We start from the raw sequence: 24,511 nt of genomic DNA, 5'->3' as shown, positions 1-24,511 counted from the left end.
CTTCTGCCTCATTTATTCTGCTATTGATTCCTTCTAGAGAATTTTAAATTTCATTTATTGTGTTCTTCATCACTGTTTGTTTGCTGTTTAGTTCTTCTAGGTCCTTGTTAAACGTTTCTTGTATTTTCTCCATTTTATTTCCAAGATTTTGGATCATATTTAGTATCATTACTCTGAATTCTTTTTCAGGTAGACTGCCTATTTCCTCTCCATTTGTTTGATCTGGTGGCCTTTACCTTGCTCCTTCATCTGCTGTGTGTTTCTCTGTCTTCTCATTTTGCTTAACTTACTGTGTTTGGGGTCTCCTTTTCGCAGGCTGAAGGTTTGTAGCTCCCTTTGTTTTTGGTGTCTGTCCCCAGTGGTAAGGTTGGTTCAGTGGGTTGTGCAGGCTTCCTGGTGGAGGGGACCAGTGCCTGTGTTCTGGTTAATGAGGCTGGATCTTGTCTTTCTGGTGGGCAGGTCCACATCTGGTGGTGTGTTTGGGGTGTCTGTGCCCTTATTATGATTTTAGGCAGCCTCTCTGCTAATGGGTGGGGTTGTGTTCTTGTCTTTCTAGTTGTTTGGCATAGGGTGTCCAGCACTGGAGCTTGCTGGTCATTGAGTGGAGCTGGGTCTTGGCGTTGAGATGGAGATTTCTGGGAGATTTTCGCCGTTTGATATTACGTGGAGCTGGGAGGTCTCTTGTGAACCAATGCCCTGGACTTGGGTCTCCCACCTCAGAGGCACAGCCCTGAAACCTGGCTGGAGAACCAAGAGCCTGTCATCCACACGGTTCAGAATAAAAGGGAGAAAAAGAAAGAAAGATAGAAAAGAAAGAAAGAAAGAAAGAAAGAAAGAAAGAAGATAAAATAAAATAACATTATTAAATTAAAAAATAATTATTATAAATTTTTAAAAAATAAAAAAAAAGAAAGAAGATAGCAACCAAACCAAAAAACAAATCCACCAATGATGATAACAAGCGCTAAAAAGTATAGTAAAAAAAAAAAGAGAAAAAAAAATCTGAACAGACAGAACCCTAGGACAAATGGTAAAAGCAACGCTATACAGACAAAATCACACACAGAAGCATACACATACACACTCACAAAAAGAGAAAAAGGGAAAAAATATATATATATCGTTGCTCCCAAAGTCCACCTCCTCAATTTGGGATGTTTTGTTGTCTATTCAGGTATTCCACAGATGCAGGGTACATCAAGTTGATTATGGAGATTTAACCCACTGCTCCTGAGGCTGCTGGGAGGGTTTTCCCTTTCTCTTGTTTATTCGCACAGCTCCCGGGTTCAGCTTTGGATTTGGACCTGCCTCTGCAAGTAGGTCGCCTGAGAGCGTCTGTTCTTTGCTCAGACAGGATGGGGTTAAAGGAGCAGCTGCTTCAGGGGCTCTGGCTCACCCAGGCCGGGGGTAGGGAGGGGTACGGAGTTCGAGGCAAGCCTGCCGCGGCAGAGGCAGGAGTGACGTTGCACCAGCCTGATGCGCGCCGTGCGTTCTCCTGGGGAAGTTGTCCCTGGATCATGGACCCTGGCAGAGGTGGGCTGCACAGCCTCCCGGGAAGGGAGGTGTGGATAGTGACCTGTGCTTGCACACAGGCTTCTTGGTGGCGGCAGCAGCAGCCTTAGCGACTCATGCCCACCTCTGGGGTCCGCGCTGATAGCCACGGCTCGTGCCTGTCTCCGCAGCTCCTTTAAGCAGCACTCTTAATCCACTCTCCTCACGCACCAGGAAACAAAGCGGCAAGAAAAATTCTCTTGCTTCTTCGGCAGTTCCAGACGTTTTACCGGTCTCCCTCCCGGCTAGCTGTGGCGCAGTAGCCCCCTTCAGGCTGTGTTCATGCAGCCAACCCCAGTCCTCTCCCTGGGATCCGACCTCCGAAGCCCGAGCCTCAGCTCCCAGTGACCCCCACACCCCACCGCCCCGGCGGATGAGCAGATAAGCCTCTCGGGCTGGTGAGTGTTGGTCTGCTCTGATCCTCTGTGCTGGAATCTCTCCACTTTGCCCTCTGCACCCCGTTGCTGCGCTCTCCTCTGTGGCTCCAAAGCTTCTCCCCTCCACCACCCGCAGTCTCTGCCTGTGAAGGGGCTTCCTAGTGTGTGGAAACCTTTCCTCCTTCACAGCTCCCTCCCACTGGTGCAGGTCCTGTCCCTATTCTTTTGTCTCTGTTTTTTCTTTTTTCTTTTGCCCTACCCAGGTACGTGGGGTAGTTTCTTGCCTTTTGGGAGGTGTGAGATCTTCTGCCAGCGTTCAGTAGGTGTTCTGTAGGAGTTGTTCCACATGTAGATGTATTTCTGATGTATTTGTGGGGAGGAAGGTGATCTCCACGTCTTACTCTTCCGCCATCTTCTCTCCTTCTTTTCTATATCAGTTATTTTTTAAATGTCCCAAGTGATTCTAACATATAGGAAGTTGGGAACCACTCACCTGAATAACAGGTTTCTTGATTTGTAAGTACTATTCATTCATTTGGTCAATAGCTATGGGTGTCTATTATAAAGGTAGAAAACTGGCAGCCCTGGCATATTTTGTCTTTGGCCCACAGAGTGTTTTCAAAAAATTTTAGCGTTTAGACAATACTTTAAAATTGGGAGAGTTATCGTAAACATTGGGATACTGAGGTCCTCTTGAAAAGAATGAAAGATCTGGCAAGCCTGGGCCTATGTTCTTGCAAGACAACACTTGGCTAGAACTGAACTGCAGGTGTCCCTTCTAGATGGAAAAGGAGAATCCACTATGATGTAGTTCTCACCACTCCCTACAGCTCTCTCACAGAGGCTGAGTGTCAATTGCCATGTATTGTATCATTTGCATAGCTGTTAATATTACTGTTTTAATACTAGAGAACAACTTCTTTGAAGCACTATCTCATGCCTCTCCCCTAACCACCCCCCTCCACTCCCAAAAGGGAGTGTAGAATTAGAAAATGTTTCTCTGGGTCAAATATCCAGTCATCCAGCCCACTCTACTCATTTATGTTTTCTGACTGGCTTCTGTGGTAATATGAGTTTGCAGCCCCTGGCCTAATATATGGCAAGCACTGTGTTAGATGCTAGGGATATAGAAGAACGAGGTTCAGTGCCATTTTGGAGGAAGTCACACTTAATTGGGGAATGCAGACATATCAATTAAAAAGTACTGCAAAAAAAAAAAAAGAAAGAAAAAACAAAAAAAAGCCATCAAAAGAGGAGAACAATGCTTGTTAGAATAGAAGACGTGGCATTTGAGTTGGATCTAGAAAGATGAATTGGGAGTTTTTTCCAGGCAGAAAGGCAAAGAAGCCATTTTAGGCCAACAAAACAGCAATCCCAAAATAGAAACACATGAAAGCCCAGAGAGTGGTCAGAAATTAACACGTGGGAAATGAGAGTAAGGGTCTGGAGATGAAACTGTGGAGTAAGTTTGGAATAGAGGAGGTTGGCTTTTGTGAGTTCCCAAGGGTTTTTTCATTTTGTCTTTAAGATAGTGGGAAAGGCATTAAAAGTCTTTAATCAAAGAGTGACATGATCACATTTCTATTTCTATTGTGAGAAAGCGAAATGTGACAGCAATGTGAAGATTAATTGGGAGGGTGAGGTGAGTGACAGTGGGGACCTGAACAATGAAAGTAGCAATAGGATCAGATTTGAGAGACGTTTGGGAGGTATAACTGGCAGGGCGTAGAAGCATACAGGAAAAGGAGAGGAACAACCCAGAATGTTTGACTTATTGTGTAAAAATTGAGAAGATATTTTAGTTGTTAGAAGAGAAATTTAAAATAATGACTTATCACTGACTTGAGTTGATGTTAAAGTGACTTAATATTTAACCTCAAGCTATAAAGCATCGTCACAAGGCTGTTCCACCCTCCACCCCCCCACCCCTTTTTGGTCTTACAAATAAACATGCTTATAATTTAGATACTTGAGTACATACCTGATTCTGCTGAACTTAGAGGATGACCTCCAAATTTTATTTCAGTTTGGTGGAGTTTAGTCATGTTTAGCAGCTGTGTGACTTGTGGAACATCTGTCGTTAGTTGGCAGCTTCGTGGAATGATGTCTGTAGGTTCATCTGTTGGAAAGGGAACAGCATATCCAGTTGGAAATAAAGACTACCATTCATTCCCCAAATGTAAGCCATTTCTGCCAAATGGACATATCTTATAAATGAAATCAATTAAATTAAAACATTTTAGAGTATAACTTTGGATGAGTTACTCAACCTTACAGCCTTGGTTTTCTCATCTGTAAAATGAGCATGATAATTTTAATGTTCACTTTCTAGGACTGTAGAAAGGATTAAATGAGACAGAGTACTTAACATATGGAACAGGTTCAGAGACTTCTGCAATAAATGAGAGCATTGACTGGACACATTTTATATTTGTTTTTTAATACTAGAGTGGTACTCGAAAGAAGAACTAGCTAGGTATGCTCCAAGAAAGGTTTCTGGGAGTACACTGGCTCATTTATACAAGGTCGATAAGTACAATGACATTACTGAATAAGCACCTAGAGCCATTATATGAGTCAATTTTTAAACTTTTTATTTTGAAATAATTTTAGACTTACAGAAAAGTTACAAAAATAGTACAGAGTTCCAATATACCCTTTATCCAGCTTCCCCTAATGTTAACATCCTACCTTCAAATACTTTCAAAGAAAAAAATAGTTTAATTAAAATAGTATTTTCATTATTATAGTTTGTATTTCCAATGAGATTTAACATTGTTCATATATGTTTATATGGATATTTTAAGTTTTCATTAGAGTAAATTTTCTGTTCATGTTCTTAACCCATTTTACTTTTAGAGCATTTAAAAAAGTTATTTATATGATCTATTTTGTGGCAAAGATATTAAGCTTTGTCATATGTAGCAAGTAGGAATTAAGTTGCTATTAGCATTCCAAAGAGCAATTTTACTGTGTGCATCAAAAGCCTTAAAAATGTCCATGGCATTTTACTTAGTAATTTCACTTTATGAATCTATTCTAAAGTAAACAAATCAGAAACTCAGATGAAGAGCTATGTAAATAAGTGTTTATAATTTCTGAAAAATGAAGCAACTGGAATTTTCAGTAAAGAGTCACAGAAAATTGTATTTATGAAGATAGCTTGATGATATGGGAAAGGCTCAAGATAGGAAGTTAAATGAAAGTAACGTATCCAAAACTGTATCTCAACTTAATGATTTTAGAAAATCGTTAAACAAAATGTATGAATGGCAAGAGGACTAGAAGCAAATATACCAAAATGTAAAATAACTTTTCACGATTAGCTTAAGCATAGTTTTTATTTTCTTCTTCAGAATAATTTGTGTTTAATTTTTATTAGGAAAGAGTTTCTATTTTTAGAATCTAGTGGAAAAATTTGGTGTGTGTATATGTGAATGTGAGCAGTAAGAAAAATTCAACCGAATTCATCCCTCAAAAACATCCTTAGGTATGTATAAACTCTAACCATGTATATAAAGGCAAATGATGTTACATTTTTGTACATCCAAGCCATGGCAATTCCCTAATTAGAGCTTAATGTCCTAATCTTGAAAAGGAAAATGAATCATTTAGCTAAAAACTTAAATGCTCATTAGCAGTGTCATGGTTTCTAAGTATCCTAATGCTCCAGTAATTACAAATGCCACTGGGTTTACAAATCTTAGTTTTCAGGTATTCTTTGTCCATTCATTTCTTGTCATCGACATTTAGTAAAGTAATTGAGTAAATGAATTCTCAAAATAGAAAACTTTTGGAAAATAAGTAGACTAACTCCAGATGTATATCTGACATGTCATTTCAGACTTCTCTGAGGTAGAAAAAGATATTTTCCACATCAATGCCAATATTGATAAATTAAGATTTTATATTAATAGAGGAAGAGAATTCTGTAGGCTAATAAGATTCTGAATCCTATGAAGACAAATCATGGAAACTTTAGCTCATAGGGCTTGTGTGGATGTATAATGCCATACAAAGTTTGAACTGTATCCAAAAGAAAAGCTGAGTTTCCAACTAACAAGGGACAGACAGCAAATTCTCCTAACCAAAACTCCATAAGCTTTTATGAAAGCTAGAACAAGGCAGAGACTATTACAAAACTCTAATCTGAATCCTACAGGAACGTGGTTGACATGCAAATCAGATTTCACATTAAAAGGCTCAAATCCCCTCTGCATCATTTTTCCTTTTTCTGTATCTACTCTCTCTTTGCTCTCAGAACATCTCACTATTTATTGGATTATTCATTGAGGGAAACTGTGGGCAGTATAAAACCTGCAATAAAAGAAGAAATCCAAGAAAAATAACTACTCATTTATTATTTGAAAATAGAGCCTAATCATTCAGCAACTACTGACTGTCAAACTTTGAGACTTTGTAGAGAAAGTCTCATTTGTGAGAAAGAGGAAAGGGGCCTTAGTTTCATTTTTGCGATCCCAAACTGAAGGAGCTTTAAACCTGGTAGCTGGATGTTCTGATAGACCTAAATAGAACTTAACTCATTTCCGCACTAAACAACCCCCTTCTCCAAGCCCAATTACTAGGTTATGTTATTTTATTTTTTAAGTATTTACAGCTTAATTTAAAAATAAGGATTAATTCTGAAAACAGCATAGATCCTACATAAAAATTAAATCGTGCTGAACTGTATTAGAGGGCACGGTCTGCCTGTATCATTCATTTACTCATTTTATCATTCAGTAAATACTTATTGAGCCTCTACTATGTGCCAGGCACTCATCTAGTGGCTGGGAATGCAGTGGTGAGCCAGAGTGACTCTGTGCCAGCTTTACTGAAGCTTATACCTAGCAGAGAATATGAAACAACTTACACCACACATATTTAAATTATAATTGTGTTAAGTGCTCTGAAAGAAAAGTTCAAGATGTTATAAAAGAAGCAGTGGGGGAATCCAACATCACAGGGTGTTAGGGAAAGAGACATTTAAGCTGAGTCATAAAGGATAAGTAGTTATTCAGGTAGAGGAAATAGCTTTTGAAGACTCTGAAGGCAGAAAGACTTTGCAGCATTCTAGGAAGTGGAAGAAAGAGTTCTGCCAAACAGAATAGTGAGAGAATCCCAATGATATCTTTACTACAACACCTGGTTCAAAGGGGGTGCTTAATAAATGATCATGAAGAAAGATCCCTTTTAAACAGCCAACCTAGATTAAATGCAGCTGTCCAGTCTTCCATTTTTCTTCTCTGGTTGTTCTTTGTTCAGCTATATCCTGAAAAGTACTGCATGCACATTTTATTTGGATAGCACATCTTTCTCCTCAGAGGGCAAATAACAAATCAAGCTGGCAATCAGATATTAAGGGACCAAGTCCTGTCTGCTTTGTTCTTTCAGACAAGTTCTATCTTCTGGAAGGAACTGTGTATGGAAACGTGCAGACTTCTTGATTAACATCTGAAAAATGATAGAATCGAATTTAAACTGCTTTTGCTAACACATCTGAAAGAACATAATGTTGGCTGGAATGGTTAGTTCAGAATGGCAATGGTACATGAAGGAGAAAGCTATGAGAAAGCTGACAGATTTGCTCATGTAGCATCCAAAAACAACCAGATGGTAGTTTTTGTTGATGTCTTTGCTCCCAGTATGAGATAGTGTATTATTGCAATGTTTGAGTGACTTTTTAACCCTGTTCTCCTTTCTTTGGCCATAAAGTCATAATCATAATAAAATGAACCATTCTATAGATGTTTAATACCTCTGATGAAGATCTTAACTAGCTTTAAAAATTAAGTCATCAATTTAAATACATATATACAGTACTTTATGCATTAAAAACCATCATCCCCATTTTACTGGAGGGAAATGCCTCATAAAATAGTGAGATTTATAGACCTGTTTCCACTTAAGGCTACTCATAATTCATTGCAGTTTAAGTAAGTACCAATTTTGTAATAGTTCACTGATCCTGGACTCAACTATATTCATCTTATCTATCTGCAGTGCCTAGCACAGTGCCTTACTTATATCAAATCTCACCTCTCTGCAACACCAGTGAGAGCCAAGCAGAAAACATAAAAGTTTCTAACTGCCAGGATATTTGTTTTTGTTTGGGCTGCTATAACAGAATACTGCAGACTGAGTGGCTTATAAATAACACATTTATTTCTCATAGTTCTAGGGGCTGAGAAGCCCAAGATCAAGGCAACAGCAGATCTGATGTCTGATGAGGGTCCTATTCCTGGTTCTTAGATGGCTTCCTGCTAAAACCTCACATGGTGGAAAGGGAGAGGGAGCTTTCTGGGATCTCTTTTATTAGGGCACATATAAATTCTAGGGGGACACATTTAATCTATAACAATTTTGGCACAAAGTGGGTTCATTTTTTGCTTGTTCATTCATTCACTTACCATATAACTATCAGATTTTCTCTGGGCCTGGCATGGATTCAAATCCCTGCTTTATGGAGTTTACTGTATAAATGCGGAAAGATTTTTAAGACGCAGTATATCATTGTGGTTAAAAGCACAGGCTCTGGAGCAAGGCATCCTGGGTTCACATTCTGGCTCTACCAAGTGGTTGTGTGATCCTAGCATTGTAATTTGCCTTGCTGTGCCCTGCTCTCCTTATCTGTGAAAAATGGATATAAAAATAACACTTTCCTCATAGGGTTACTGTGACGATTAAATGAGCTTAATGTATACAAGAGGATAAGAATAGTGCCTGGTACATAGCAAGTGCTATATAAATGTTTACTATTAATAATAGACAAATACTTATGTAAATTATTTCATACAATGGTGACAAACCCACCACATCAGTATGTGTGTTTTTGTTTTGTTTTTAATAATAAAATGTTTTGATGTTTAAAGGAACTACACAAAAACTTGGCTATCTTGAATGAATCATTCCATCGAAGCTTTTTTAAAAAAAATGAGGAGAAATTCATTTTAACCTAAAATTAAGCATTTTAAGATAAAATATTCAGTGGCATATAGTATACTCACAATGTACTTACCCATTAACCCATATCTCCCCATTCTCTCTGGCCCCCAGTCCGTGGCAGCCACAAATCTACAATCTTGTCTCTTTGGATTTATCTATTCTGGATATTTCATATAAATGGAATCAAACAATATGTGTCCTTTTGTGTCTGTGTGAATAGTACTTACCAAATTCTGTTAAACCATTCCTCCACTGATGGACATGTGGGCTGTTTCCACATTTTGGCTATCATAGATAATGCTGTTATAAACATGCATGTACATGTATCTGCTTTCCATTTTGTGGGGTATATACTTAGGAGTGGAATTGCAGGGTTATATGGCAATTCTGTGTTTAACTTTTTAAGGAACTGCCAAAATGTTTTCCACACTGGGACAACAATTCTGCATTCCCATCAGCAATGTATGAAGGTTCCAATTTCTCTCCACACTTGCTAACACTTACTTTCCATTAAGAAAATTATAGCCGTCTTAGTGGGTGTAAAGTGGTAACTCACTGTGGTTTTAATTGTATTTCCCTAATGACCTATGATGTTTAGCATCTTATGTTTGTTGCCTGACATTTGTATTATCTTCTTTTGTATATCTCTTTTGGAGATATATTTAAGTCTTTTGACCATGTTAAAAAATTGGGTTGTCATTTTGTTGTTGTGTTATATATTCCAGATACTAGAATATATCAGAATATATATGTACACTCTATTTAAGAACCAGAATATATATTCTATCAGATATATGATTTACAAATATTTTCTCCCATTCTGTAGGCTGTCTTTTCACTTTCTTGATAATGTCATTTGATATACAAAGTTTTTAATTTTGATAAAGTATAATTTATCTATTTTGAAAATTTTGTTGCTATGTTTTTGGTATCATATCTAAGAATCTATTGCCAAAACGAAGGTCATGAAGATTTATCTCTATTTTTTCCCAAGACTTTAATGGTTTAACCTCTTACATTTAGGTCACTGATCCATTTTGAGTCAATTTTTATATATTGTGTGAAGTAGGGTTCCAACTTCATTCTTTTGGACGTGGATATGTAACTGTCCCAGAACAGTTTGTTGAAGAGACTATTCTCTCCCCATTGAACACTCTTGGCATCCTTGTCAAAATCAAATGTATAAATTTATTTCTGGACTTAACTCTGTTCCATTGGTCTATATGTCAGTCCTAACAGCAAACTCCTTTGATTTCTGTAACATTGAGGTAAGTTTTGAAATTGAGAAGTGTGACTCCTCCAACTTGGTTCTTCTTTTTCAAGAATTTTTGGGTATTCAGGTCCTCTTGCAATGCTGTATGAATTTGAGGATTAGTTTTTCTATTTCTGCAAAAAAGGCCATTGAAATGTTGAGAGAGATTGAATTTAATCTCTAGATCTTTTTAGGTAATATTGAAAATCTTAACAATATCATGTCTTCCAAAGCATGAATGTGTGATGTCTTTCCATTTATGTAGGTCTTCTTTAATTTCTTTTAGCAATGTTTCATAGTTTTCAGTGTACAAGTCCTTATGTCCTTGATTAAATTTATTCCTAGGTATTTAATTATTTGGATGGTATTGTAAATGAAATTGTTGTCCTTAGAAGTTTTGAGAAATAATGTTTTATTATAAATAATATTTATAATACTTAATTATAAAATATGTATTTTAATCAGAATAATTGAGTCTTGATATACAGATATTCATGACCCATTTCTGTGGGATCTACTGTTGGCTGCTGGACACCTCTGCTATGCTGAGATCTTATCCTCTTTACTCCCCCTGGGGTAGTTTGCTAGGCAAGGGTATTTTGAGTTCAGCTCCTCTTTGGGAAGGAGTGGGAATGTAGCCTTAAACTGACAAGATTTGGATACGATGTGCACTCACCTGACCTGGAGGTGAGGAAAGAGGTGGGAAAAAAAACTCAAGAATGTTAATTATTAAAAACACTAAATCATTGCACTTATTGTGGAAGGTAAACTTGTGTAGCACTGAGGAAAGGACAGTCAGAGGCTTGGCGTCGAGTTCCACCTTCTGTACCCTCGGCACAAGATGCCTCATTTCCATGGGCCTTGTTTTCCTTATCTGTATAATTATGACATTGGATTAGATAATCTCTAGGGCCCTTTCCTGATCAATGAGTCTATCAAGGCAAGACATCAGATGATCTCTAGGGCGCTTTCCTGATCAATGAGTCTACCAAGGCAAGGAATCAGTATTTCTAATTTTTTCTGTGGCCTCTGAACAGATGGTTTTCTTCACATTGCTAGACACCCATTAAAGGTTTACTGTACAGAGATAGTAAATGAATGGATAATTGAACAAACAATTAGCTAGCCCTTACTTCATTAATTTATCCAACATTTATGACAGGTTACTGGTGCCAGCTCATGTGCTAGAGATAAAAATGTGGAGATCCCCCCCACCAAAAAAAACAGTGGAGATCTAGTCTATGCCCTCAAAGTGCTCTCAGTCTTAAATCATAGTTTTAATTCTTCTCTTTTGCATTTCTAAACACAGAACACATACTCCCCAGTCCTGATCTTTTAGAGAGAACAATGAACTGGGAAGACTGGGGAGTCAGGAGATGTGTAAAACTGTCATTGGCATAGCATAAGTTCATGCTTAATGGATCATCACTTGTTCTTTTCTCTCATCTCTTCTCTTTTCTCTCCTTTGTCTTTCTCTTATCTATCTACACATATATTGCGTTTTTTAAAAAATGCAGAATGATACAAGTTAATCAATAATTCAGTCATGCAAATGCCAGTCCATGTCCCCTTGGGAACCATAAAAGTAATAAACTAAATTGAATCAGCCTGCTTTACTACTTGTCCAGCATAAGTCATTCCTCTGGGCAACTAAAAAACTGGTTAATTGCCGTTTTAGGGTTCCAATAACTCACTTTCTATTATATCCCACTGTATAACACAGAACAGCAAGGGAATTAGGCAACATTTCCTAGCTTTGGTGACTTTGAGAGGTCCTAGAGTGAAATGGTAGCAGTTTAAATAAGCCAAGGACCACACAGTACTGAGCTTAAGTATGCATTTAATATAATATTTTAAAACTGAACCTGAGAATGGAATGTAAGAAATACATAAAAAAAGTTTCCTTGGATAAAAGTCTCAACACTATGACTGACTAATCTGTTTCTGCAGAATAGAATGACCCCTCTCTTTCAGTAAGAAAGACAAAGGGACATTCATCACTTATTGTAATACAGATACCCTCAACACAGCCAGTTACCGAATCCTCGAATTCTTATTACATGACATCTCTTGTATATTTCCTTTAAAAATTTCCCCTCTTTTCTATCCTTCCATGAGAGGCAGTGCGCTGTAGTAATTAGGAGTATAAATTCTGGAGTCCGACTACCAGGGTTTAAACCCTGCCTCTACTACTTAGCAGTTATGTGACACTGGGCACATATCCTGACTTCTCTGTGCCTGTTTCCCTATCTATAAAATGGGGATAGTAGTACTATCCGTCTTGTAGAGTTGTTATAAACATTAATCTAATGTAAGTTCATATATGTAAAGTGCTTATAACAGCCACTGCTTCTATCATCATCATCATCATCACGATTATTACTTCTGCTGCCAACCTCCTTGACCAGTGACACTCAGTTTGCCCCATACTGTGTAATCCTTTGTCCTTTTTTATCTAACTGTCTTCCGAATGAACTCTTATATTGTTAAATTTTCTATTGTCTATAATTACACAGTGAACTCTGAGGACAGGAGCCTGTTCTACATTTTTATGTCACCCAAAGTATGAAGCCTAATAATGCAATATTATATTACACCATACCTTCCACCTCTGCCGTGTACCATACTGAACTCCCCATTCCTTGAACACATCAGATCCTTTCATAATGCCAGGCCTTTATACATATATGCTCTTTCTTCTGCCTGAAATGCTTTATCTTCTCATTATCCACTTTCATAACCTGGAAATTTTTGGTTTTATTTTAGCAGGCAGCTTGGAAAGTTTATTTCTCTAGGTAACTATAGACCAGACACTGGTATACAGATAGATACTGATCCACGAAGTCATATTCACTGGTCTGTGGTGAAAACATGAGACTTTATTCTAAAATTTAGAACTTCTCACGTGTGTATGTGTAAATGTCCTTGCATTTAGTGAAACAATCAGAATAACTGTAGCTTTTCTTATTTGTTTGCCTGTTTTAATGCACTGATTTGGCAAATTCAAAAGTTGTCATCACTGTGCTAGTCCTCAAGTTTTTCTTAACCTGACAGATCTGTGAAATCCAAGCGCCCCACCAAGTGGCTCTCTCCAGTAAATGGTCAGTGCTCCAGCCTCTTCCCTCACTGTCTGTCAAGCCCATTAGACAAATTTCCACCAGGTACTATAAATTACACATACATGTACGTTTCCCTGTGAGACCCTGAGCTCCTTGAAGCAGGGGCTGCGCTCATCCCAGTGCCTGATGTGTAGAAGGCAGACAAATGTTTAGCATCTACACACTATATTATAGTTTATGTCTTTTCATATATATTTTGTATTTGATTGTATCTTTACCACAACCTTATAGTAATTATTGAGCAAACAAAGCACAGAGATATTCAAAACTCAAACAAAACCACAAACTTAGTACATGATCAATGCAATAGACTGTGGAAATATTAATTGAAATCTTTAGGCTCTACAATATCAATTTAATTTCTCCAACATGTACTTGATTTACATACATTATACTTTCACTGAGACTATAATAATAGTATTTATCTAACAAGGGAACAATTATTATCCTAATTTTACTAACGAGGAAACTGAAGCACAGAGATAGGGTCAGTATTTGTACAAGGTTAAATACTGGCAGCTAAATGGGGTTATACTCCACAGTACCCTGAAGCACAGCATACTTCCCCAAGTCTATTCAGAGCCTTTCAGGTGATCTGAGATGCCACATTCATAAGGCTTCTTTTCAGGACTTCTGAAAACATGAAAGAAATTACGCCAATTCTTGTTCTTTGGAAATATTTATAGATTATCCATTCACTTAAAATCTACTTATTAAGCAAAATACACATATATTGTTCAAAAATTCAGGTAGTACGGGACGTCCCTGGTGGTGCAGTGGTTAAGAATCTGCCTGCCAATGCAGGGGACACGGGTTTGAGCCCTGGTCCGGGAAGATTCCACATGCCGTGGAGCAACTAAGCCCGTGCGCCACAACTACTGAGCCTGTGCTCTACAGCCCGCGAGCCACAACTACTGGGCCGCGTGCCACAACTACTGAAGCCGGTGCACCTAGAGCCCATGCTCCACAACAAGAGAAGCCACTGCAATGAGAAGCCTGCGCACCGCAACGAAGAGTAGCCCCCACTCTCCACAACTAGAGAAAAGTCCACATGCAGCAATGAAGACCCAATGCAGCCAAAAATAAATAAATAAATTTATATTTAAAAAAATTCAAGTAGTACTATAAAATTATGAGAAAAAAACCATCATACCATCATGCCCTAACTGCTGCCCTCCCACCTCACACATCCACCAGTCCTGCAATGCAGAGGCAACTATTTCCAAGCCTTTCATTTATATGTACTAAATCTTCTGGTATTTACTTCCATATTCATAAATGGTAGCTTTATATTGCCATTTCTGCACTTAATAGTTTTAGATGATATCTCTGATTTCCTATTTTGGAAAAAGAAAATTCAGCATTATTAAACCATTGTAATACCTCCTCTCTTTCTTACCCACATCCCCCAAACATGATTTTACATAATTTTGGGACAAGTTATTATTCAGTGTTTTAATTATTAAGACTGTATAAAAAAATCATGCCATTGTACATCTTAGAGTGGCAGAAATCCAAATCACTGACAACACCAAATGCGGGCAAGGATGTGGAACAACAGGGACTCTCATTCATTGCTGGTGGAATACAAAATGTTATAGCTGCTTTCGAAGACAGTTTGCCAGTTTCTTACAAAACTAAACATACTCTTAACATATGAACCAGCAATCGTGCTCCTTGGTATTGACCCAAATGAGTTGAAAATTTATGTCCATACCGAAAACCTACACAAGAATGTTTATAGCAGTTTTATTTATAATTGCCAAAATGTGGAAGCAACCAATATATCCTTCAGGAGATGAATGGATAAGTAAACTGTGGTACATCCAGACAATGGAATATTATTCAGCACTAAAATGAAATCAGCTATAAAACTATGAAGAGACATGCAGGAACCTTAAATGCATATTACTAAGTGAAAAAGTCAATTGGAAAGCTACATGCTACATGATTCCAACTATGTGACATTCTGGAAAAGCCAAAACTATGGAGACAGTACAAAGATCAATGGTTGCCAGGCACTAATGGGGAGGGAAGGATGAACAGGTAGAGCACAGAAGACTTTTAGGGCAATGAAACTATTCTGTATGATGCTATAATTGTGGATACATGTCATTATTCATTTGTCAAAACCCACAGAATGTACAACACTGAGTGAACTCTAATGTAAACTACGGACATTGGGTGACAATGATGTGTCAGAGTAGGTTCAAGTGTAAGGAATGTACCACTCTGGTATGGGTGGTCATAGTTTGGAGAGACTGCATGCGTGGGAACAAGGAGCACGTGGAAACCCTCTGTCCTTTCCACTCAATTTTGCTGTGAATCTAAAAAGTCTCTAGGGGCTTCCCTGGTGGCGCAGCGGTTGAGAGTCCACCTGCCGATGCAGGGGACACTGGTGGCGCAGCGGTTGAGAGTCCACCTGCTGATGCAGGGGACACGGGTTCGTGCCCCGGTCCGGGAAGATCCCACATGCTGCGGAGCGGCTGGGCCCGTGAGCCATGGCCACTGAGCCTGCGCGTCCGGAGCCTGTGCTCTGCAACGGGAGAGGCCACAACAGTGAGAGGCCCACATACCGGAAAAAAAATCTAGAATCAAAAAAATAACTGAAATTAAGAATGTTAAAGTATGTATTCATTCATCTCCTTACTAAATAGCCAAAGAAATGCCTACATAGATGCTCCAAGAGAAATGTAGAATGATTCAAGCAGCACTATTGGAAATAGCCTAAAATGGAAAAATTAATTGTGGAATATACATACAATGGCATACTCTACAGTACTGAAGATCAGCACCAACATAGATGAATATCTATGTGTACTGGGAAGAATGTATTTATGAAAGAGTATGCACCATATGATTCCATTTATATAAAGTTCAAAAATAGGTAAAATTAATATGTGGTGTTAGAGGTAAGGATAGAGTTACCTCTCAGAAGAAGGAAGATGGCTATGATTGGGATGGGACATAAAGAGGGCTTCTAGGCTGCTTGTAATGTTCTATTTCTTGATCTGGGTGGTGGTTAACAAATGTGCTCACTTTATGGTAATTCCTCATGCTGTATGCCTACAATTTATAGATGTTTCTATATGTATATAAAAGTTTATAATATACTTCAATAAAATGTTTACTGGAGTAAAGCAGGAAAAATTATTATTTTATAGATGCAATATCTTTTCTTAACTCTGAGAAAAACATGTATCTACTCCTAACTTATCTATTTACTTCTTCCTATTAGTTTTGGTGTCTATCTACCATATATTCGATGTACCTGAGTTTAGGCACTCTACTTTAGTGTCTCTAGAGGATAAAGGTCCTGTGGCATGGTTATATGGAATTGGAGAGGGGATCTGGGGTCCTATAGCAACCGATACAGAATTCTAACCAATCTTCCTGTTTTTAGCCATACCCTTTATCCCTGCCTATAGCAGTACCTAGGGCTGACAGTTCTTTTCTTTCTTTTTTCTTTTTAACATGGTAGCTGTGTTAATATTGTTATAGTTTATTTTTAAAAAAAGGTATGTTTCAAGGGTACAGCATTATAATTTGACATCTGTATACACTATAAAGTGATCACTACCACAAGTCTAGTTATCCCCTTCACCATAGAGTTGACCCCCTTCACCCATTTTGCCCACTCCCCCAAACTCTTCCCCTCTGGTAATTACCAATCTGATCTCTGTATCTAGGAGTTTGTTTTTGTTTTATTTTGTTTGCTCATTTGTTTTGTTTTTTTAGATTCCCCATATAAGTGAAATCATACAGTATTTGTCTATCTCCATCTGACTTATTTCACCTAGCATAATACCTTCAAGGTTCATCCAGTTGTTGCAAGTGGCAGGATTTTGTTCTTTTTTGTGGCTGAGTAGAATTCCACTGTGTTTATATACCACAACATCTTTATTTATTCATCCATCAACAGACACTTAGGCTGTTTCCATATCTTGGCTATTGTAAATAATGCTGCAATGAACATAGGGGTGCATACATCTTAATGTTTTTGTTTTCTTCAGATATATACCCAGAAGTGAAATATCTGGATCATATGGTAGTTCTCTTCTTAATTTTTTGAGGAATCTCCATGCTGTTCTCCATAGTGGCTTCACTGATTTACAGTCCCACCAACAGTGTATGAGGGTTCCTTTTTCTCCACATCCTTTCCAACATTTGTTATTTTCTTGTCTTTTTGATAACAGTCAATCTTACAGATGTGAGGTGATATCTCATTGTTGTTTTGATTTGCATTTCCCTAATAATTAGTGATGCTGAACATCTTTTCATGTGCCTGTTGGCCATCTGTATGTCTTCTTTGGAAAAATGTTTATTCAGACCCTCTGCCCATTTTAAAATCAGGTTTGTTGTTGTTGTCTGTATTCTTTTTTATTTTTTGGCTGTGTTGTGTCTTCATTGTGGTGTGTGGGCTTTTCCTTGTGGTGGCTTCTCTTGCTGCAGAGCATAGGCTCTAGGCATGTGGGCTTCAGTATTTGCAGCATGTAGGCTCAGTAGTTGCGGCACACAGGCTCTAGGGTGTGTGGGCTCAGTAGTTGTGGCTTGTGGGCTCCAGAGCACAGGCTCAGCACTTGTGGCACACAGGCTTAGATGCTCCACGGCATGTGGGATCTTCCTGGACCAGGGATCGAACCTGTGTCCCCTGCATTGGAAGGTGGATTCTTAACCACTGCAACACCAGGGAAGTCCCTTGTCTGTATTCTTTACATATTTTGGACATTAACCACTTACTGGATATATGATTTGCAAATATCTCCTCCCGTTCAGTAGGGTGCCTTTTATTTCGATGATGATTTCCTTTGCTGTGCAGAAGCTTGTTAGCTTGATGTAGTTCCATTTGTTTATTTTTGCTTTTGTTTCCTTTGCCTTTGGAGTCAGTTCCACAAAAACATCACTAAGAACAATGTCAATGAGGTTACTGTGTTTTCTTCTGGGAATTTTATGGATTCAGGTCTTACATTCAAGTCTTTAATCCATTTTGAGTAAACTTTAATGTATGGTGTAAAATAATGGTCTAGTTACATTTTGCATGTGGCTATCCAGCTTTCCCAGCACCATTCACTGAAGACACTATCCTTTCTCCACTGTATGTTCTTTGCTCCTTTGTTGTAAATTAATTGTCCACATATGTGTGGGTTTATTTCTGGGCTCTCAATTCTGCTTCATTGACCTGTGTATCTGTTCTTATGGTAGTACCATACTGTTTTGATTACTAGAGCTTTGCAGTCGAGCTTGAAATCAGGAAGCATGATACCTTCAGCTTTGTTCTTCTTTCTCAAGATTGTTCTGGCTATTTGAAATCTTCTGTGGTTCCATACAAATTTTAGAATTATTTGGTCTAGTTCTGTGAAATATGCTATTGAAATTTTGATAAGGATTGCACTGAATCTTCAGATTGCTTTGGGTAGTATGAACTTTTTAACAACATTAATTCTTCCAATCCATGAACACAGAATATCTTTCCATTTATTTGTGTCTTCTCTAATTTCTTTCATCAGTGTCGTATAGTTTTTAGTATTCAGATATTTTATCTCCTTGGTTAAATTTATTAGTAGGTGTTTTATTCCTTTTGATGCAACTGTAAAAAGGGATTGTTTCCTTAATTTCTCTTTCTGATAGATCATTATTACTGTATAGAAATGACACAAATTTCTGTATATTGATTTTGTTTCTTGTGACTTTACTAAATTCATTCCACCATTTTTTCTGGAGAACTCTTTAGGGTTTTCTATATATCATATCATGTCTTCCACAAATAGCGACAGTTTAACTTATTCCTTTCCAATCTGGATGCCTTTTATTTCTTTTTCTTGACTAACTGGTCTTGATAGGACTTCCAAGCACTTGTGGCACACAGGCTTAGATGCTCCACGGCATGTGGGATCTTCCTGGACCAGGGATCGAACCTGTGTCCCCTGCATTGGAAGGTGGATTCTTAACCACTGCAACACCAGGGAAGTCCCTTGTCTGTATTCTTTACATATTTTGGACATTAACCACTTACTGGATATATGATTTGCAAATATCTCCTCCCGTTCAGTAGGGTGCCTTTTATTTCGATGATGATTTCCTTTGCTGTGCAGAAGCTTGTTAGCTTGATGTAGTTCCATTTGTTTATTTTTGCTTTTGTTTCCTTTGCCTTTGGAGTCAGTTCCACAAAAACATCACTAAGAACAATGTCAATGAGGTTACTGTGTTTTCTTCTGGGAATTTTATGGATTCAGGTCTTACATTCAAGTCTTTAATCCATTTTGAGTAAACTTTAATGTATGGTGTAAAATAATGGTCTAGTTACATTTTGCATGTGGCTATCCAGCTTTCCCAGCACCATTCACTGAAGACACTATCCTTTCTCCACTGTATGTTCTTTGCTCCTTTGTTGTAAATTAATTGTCCACATATGTGTGGGTTTATTTCTGGGCTCTCAATTCTGCTTCATTGACCTGTGTATCTGTTCTTATGGTAGTACCATACTGTTTTGATTACTAGAGCTTTGCAGTCGAGCTTGAAATCAGGAAGCATGATACCTTCAGCTTTGTTCTTCTTTCTCAAGATTGTTCTGGCTATTTGAAATCTTCTGTGGTTCCATACAAATTTTAGAATTATTTGGTCTAGTTCTGTGAAATATGCTATTGAAATTTTGATAAGGATTGCACTGAATCTTCAGATTGCTTTGGGTAGTATGAACTTTTTAACAACATTAATTCTTCCAATCCATGAACACAGAATATCTTTCCATTTATTTGTGTCTTCTCTAATTTCTTTCATCAGTGTCGTATAGTTTTTAGTATTCAGATATTTTATCTCCTTGGTTAAATTTATTAGTAGGTGTTTTATTCCTTTTGATGCAACTGTAAAAAGGGATTGTTTCCTTAATTTCTCTTTCTGATAGATCATTATTACTGTATAGAAATGACACAAATTTCTGTATATTGATTTTGTTTCTTGTGACTTTACTAAATTCATTCCACCATTTTTTCTGGAGAACTCTTTAGGGTTTTCTATATATCATATCATGTCTTCCACAAATAGCGACAGTTTAACTTATTCCTTTCCAATCTGGATGCCTTTTATTTCTTTTTCTTGACTAACTGGTCTTGATAGGACTTCCAATACTATGTTGAATAAAAGTGGTGAGAGTGGGCATCCTTGTCTTGTTCTTAATCTTAGAGGAAAAGATTACATCTTTTCACTGTTGAGTATGATGTTAGGTGTGGGCTTGTCATACATGGTCTTTATTATGTTGAGGTAGTTCCCTCCATACCCACTTTGTTGAGAGTTTTTATCATAAATAAATGTTGAATTTTATCAAATGCTTTTTCTGTGTTTATTCAGAAGATGGCTCTTTTTGTAGTTCCTCTCTGTTTCTTTCTTCTTCTCTTTCTCTCTTCCTTTGTGTCTCAATGGTTTCCTTTAGTGTTATGTTTAGATTCATTTCTCATTTTCTTTTGTGTATTTGCTATAAAGTTTTTGTGTGTGTGGTTACTGTGAGGTTCATATACAGCATCCTATGTAAACTGTAGCCAGTTTTAAGTTGGTGGCAACTTAATTTTGAACACATTCCACAGCTTTATCTTTTTACTACCCCTCCCCATGTTTTGTACTTTTGATGACATCTTTTTGTATGCTTCCCTTAACAAATTATCATAATTTTAGTTAATTTTACTATTTTGGTCTTTTAACCTTCATGCTTGCTTTATAAGTGATTGATCCACTACCTTTATTATATATCTACCTTTTCTTAGTGAGACTTTTACTTTCATACATTTTCTTATTATTAATTAGTGCTATTTTTTATTCAGCTTAAAGAAGTCCCTTTGATATTTCTTGTAGGGCTGGCTTAGTGTTGATGAATTCCTTTAGCTTTTGTTTATCTTGGAAACTCTTACTCTCTCCTTCAATTCTGAATGATAACCTTGTTAAGAATTCTTGGTTGGACGTTTTTTCCTTTTAGCACTGTGAATATGTCAAGCCACTCTCTGCTGGCCTGTACAGTTTATGCTAAAAAATCTGCTAATAGCCTTGTGGGCTTTAGTATGTAACGAGTTGTTTTTCTCTTGCTGCTTTTAGGATTCTCTCTTTATCCTTAACTTTTACCATTTTAATTATAATGTGTCTTGGTGTGTGTGTCTCTTTGGGTTCATCTTATTTGGAACTCTATGCTTCCTGGACCTGGATGTCTATTTCCTTCCCCGTATTAGGGAAGTTTTCAGCCACTATTTCTTCAAATAATTGCTTTGGCTCTTTCTCTCTCTCTTCTCCTTCTGGGATCCCTATAATGCAAATGTTATTTCACTTGATGTTGTTCCAAAGGTCCCTTAAGGTATCTTCACTTTTAAAATTCTCTTCTCATTTTGCTGGTCTGTCTGAGTGATTTTCATTGCTTTGTCTTAAGCTTACTGATTCATTCTGCTATCTCATCCAGTCTGCTGTTGAACCCCTCTAGTGTATTTTTCAGTTCAGTTATTACTTCTCTTTGGTACTTTCTTATACTTTCTCTTTGTTGAAGTTCTCACTGTGTTGATTTATTCTTCTTCCAAGTTTGATAAGCAACTTCATGATCATCATTGAACTCTTTGTCAGGAGACTTCTTATCTCTATTTCATTTATTTCTTTTTCTGAGGTTTTATCTTATTCTTTCAATTGGAACATATTCCTCTGTCTCCTTATTTTGCTTTATTCTCTGTTTGTTTCTATGTATCAGGTGAATCAGCTATCTCTGCCAGTCTTGAAGGAGTGGTCTTTTTTAGGACATGTCCTGTGGGGTTCAGAGTACAATCCTGCTTGGCCACCAGAGCCAAGAATTCAATGGCTGCCTCCCTATGTGGGCTGTGTGTGCCTTCTAGTTTTGGAGTTGCAGTGGTACACTGGTGGGTGGGGCTAGTCCCCAGACTGCTGCAGTGCCCAGCCAAGGCACAGCCCTAAGGGTGGGGTTCCCAGCAGGGTGGGCCCACTGGCATAATAGGTTAGAGGGAGAATTCCAAATGGTGCTTGCCAGTGCTGACATTACAAACTAGCCCAAGATTGCAAAAATGTCTACTGCCAGTGATTCAGTCCTGGGAGAGTGTCCCAACTGGTTCCTGCCTCTCCAGCAGATGCTTCGAGATTAGTAAGTAGGACCCCTTCACCTATGATCCATGTGCTTTTCAACTGGTGTTTGTGTCCTGTGGGTCAACTGGTTTTTGGGTCTGGTGGGTCTGCATGTGAGCCTTTTAAGAGTGGGTTTCTGATCCCTGCAGTTCTACAGTTTTCCTGGACATATTCCCTATTGGTTTCCAAAGCCAGGTGTTTTGAGGTCTTGTCTCTCCTGTGTAGGACCTAGCGGTTGGGGTGCCTGATGTGGAGCTCAAATATCATTCTCCTCAGGGAAAAGATCCATACCCTTGTGACCGCTACCATTTGTGGATTGCTGTGGCTGGGGTGTGGTTTTTTTCCCTTGCCTCTGCCTCTCCTACCTGTCCTGATGCTGTCCTTTAACCCTTTGTTGTGGAGACTCTATTCATCCAGTTTTCAGGTCTTTTCTGAGACAATTATTCCATATGTAATTGTAGATTTGTTGTGTCTGTGGAAGGAGGTGAGTTCAGTATCTTCCTATGCCATCATATTGAACCCTCTCCTAGGACAGCCAATTCTTTATCCCCCCTGAGGTTCTATGTTGTGAATCTTACTGGTAAATCTCTCTGTAAACCTAAAAGTTTCAGCTTTCTCTGCTCTTTTAAGTCAGTTGTCACTCCTCAATCTTACAGAATTTATGAACATTTTTATCTGTTGTTATCTCCTCTTCATTCTGGTGGATTTATACCATTTTTATTCCTATGTTATAATTTTATTGCAGCTTAAGGAAGAATCAGAGATAAAAACATGTATTTAATCTGCCAATTTTTGATTCACTTTTTTCCTTACACTTATTAAAAGTATTAATTAGGTTATGATTAACCTCTTATGATCTGATGTAGAATTCACCTATATTTCTATAATTTTTGAGGTTTCTTATTAGCTGGGTGCCATTTTTTTTAAATGAAATCTTTCTTTAAATGAAATCTTTCACTTTCTTGTATAGCCTTTAAGTGGTATATGAGTGGCCATACTTCCTGGCTTATGATCTTTTTGGGGAACTGTAAATGCATTGCTGTGTTTTATTATCAAATGAAATTTACAGTGTCCTGTTCCACAGAATGAAACACAGAAGGATTTCATAGGCACTCATCCAGATGGAGCACAAGTCTAAAGTCTACATGCAAACTTCTAAGAAATCACCTTTGCCATCTTATGTGCAGTCCTGTTTCCTGGGCTTCTAGAAGAATTGATTTTGTTAAAAATAATCCCATATGAAAATCAAAAAGAAGCATCAGTAGTCTCTCAATACTTTCAGTTGCTTAAAACTATCTGAGCAGGAGAGTTTGTGTTGCTTTATGAATTCTAGATGGCTCAGTTTCCTGCAGAGTATATTTATTAATTATTTAATGAGTAATTAATGTATTATTTCCAGTCTCTTTAGAAATAATATGAGGAATAACTCAACCATCTTTCTATTTTAACATGATCATTATAAAATTAATATATTAATATAATTTCAGTCAAGATGAATAAGCTCTAGAGATCTGCTGTACAACATTGTACCTACAGTCAACAATAACATATTGTATACTTTAAAATTTGTTGAAATAGATCTCATGTTAAGTGTTCTTCCCACAATTAAATAGAGTAAGATAAATTTTCAAAAACCACTACCACGTACTCTTACTGTCCAAAGGCATGTCTAATTTTTTAAAAACTGAAGAACTAAAAAATCTTGACAGCAGCTTGAACATACCATCTTTTTTTTTTTTTTTTTTGCGGTACGCGGGCCTCTCGCTGCTGTGGCCTCTCCCGTCGCGGAGCACAGGCTCCGAACGCGCAGGCCCAGCGGCCATGGCTCACGGGCCCAGCCGCTCCGCGGCACGTGGGATCCTCCTGGACCGGGGCACGAACCCGTGTCCCCTGCATCGGCAGGCGGACTCTCAACCACTGCGCCACCAGGGAAGCCCTGAACATACCATCTTTATCAGCAGTGTCTTGCGGCCAGCATTTTAAAGTGAAGATCTTCCGTAGCTTACAGTTAGCTGAGACAATAATTCCATCCAGTGACTGGAAAACTGCTCCTTTGAATATTTCACTGGTAAATGCCACCAAGTCAATGCATAGATTGCACCACTAAAATTAAAAAGGGAAAGAGGAGAAGGTACTATGTAAACTCACATAAATGAAATGCAAAGTCC

General features: G+C 37.9%; 1 protein-coding gene across 15 annotated transcripts in view; it reads right to left on the bottom strand.

Moving 5' to 3' along the window:
• The window catches only part of CFAP20DC (CFAP20 domain containing), a 297,986-nt gene that overhangs the window by 152,375 nt on the left and 121,100 nt on the right, over positions 1–24,511 (bottom strand). For 14 of the 15 annotated variants that reach the window (XM_024124132.3, XM_028479359.2, XM_028479361.2 and 11 more), the window contains 2 exons: positions 24,290–24,446; positions 3,910–4,047 (listed from right to left, as the gene is read on the bottom strand). In XM_024124132.3, the coding sequence (XP_023979900.1) occupies positions 3,910–4,047; positions 24,290–24,446 (295 nt within the window). The remainder of the gene's footprint in view (positions 1–3,909; positions 4,048–24,289; positions 24,447–24,511) is intronic. The other variant, XM_028479356.2, reaches the window with a different exon arrangement.

The sequence above is a fragment of the Physeter macrocephalus genome, chromosome 18 (genome assembly GCF_002837175.3).
Source record: "Physeter macrocephalus isolate SW-GA chromosome 18, ASM283717v5, whole genome shotgun sequence".
Classification (NCBI taxonomy): Eukaryota; Metazoa; Chordata; class Mammalia; order Artiodactyla; family Physeteridae; genus Physeter; species Physeter macrocephalus.
Note: the sequence above shows the minus strand (reverse complement) of the source record. Positions and strands in the feature narration are given on the sequence as shown.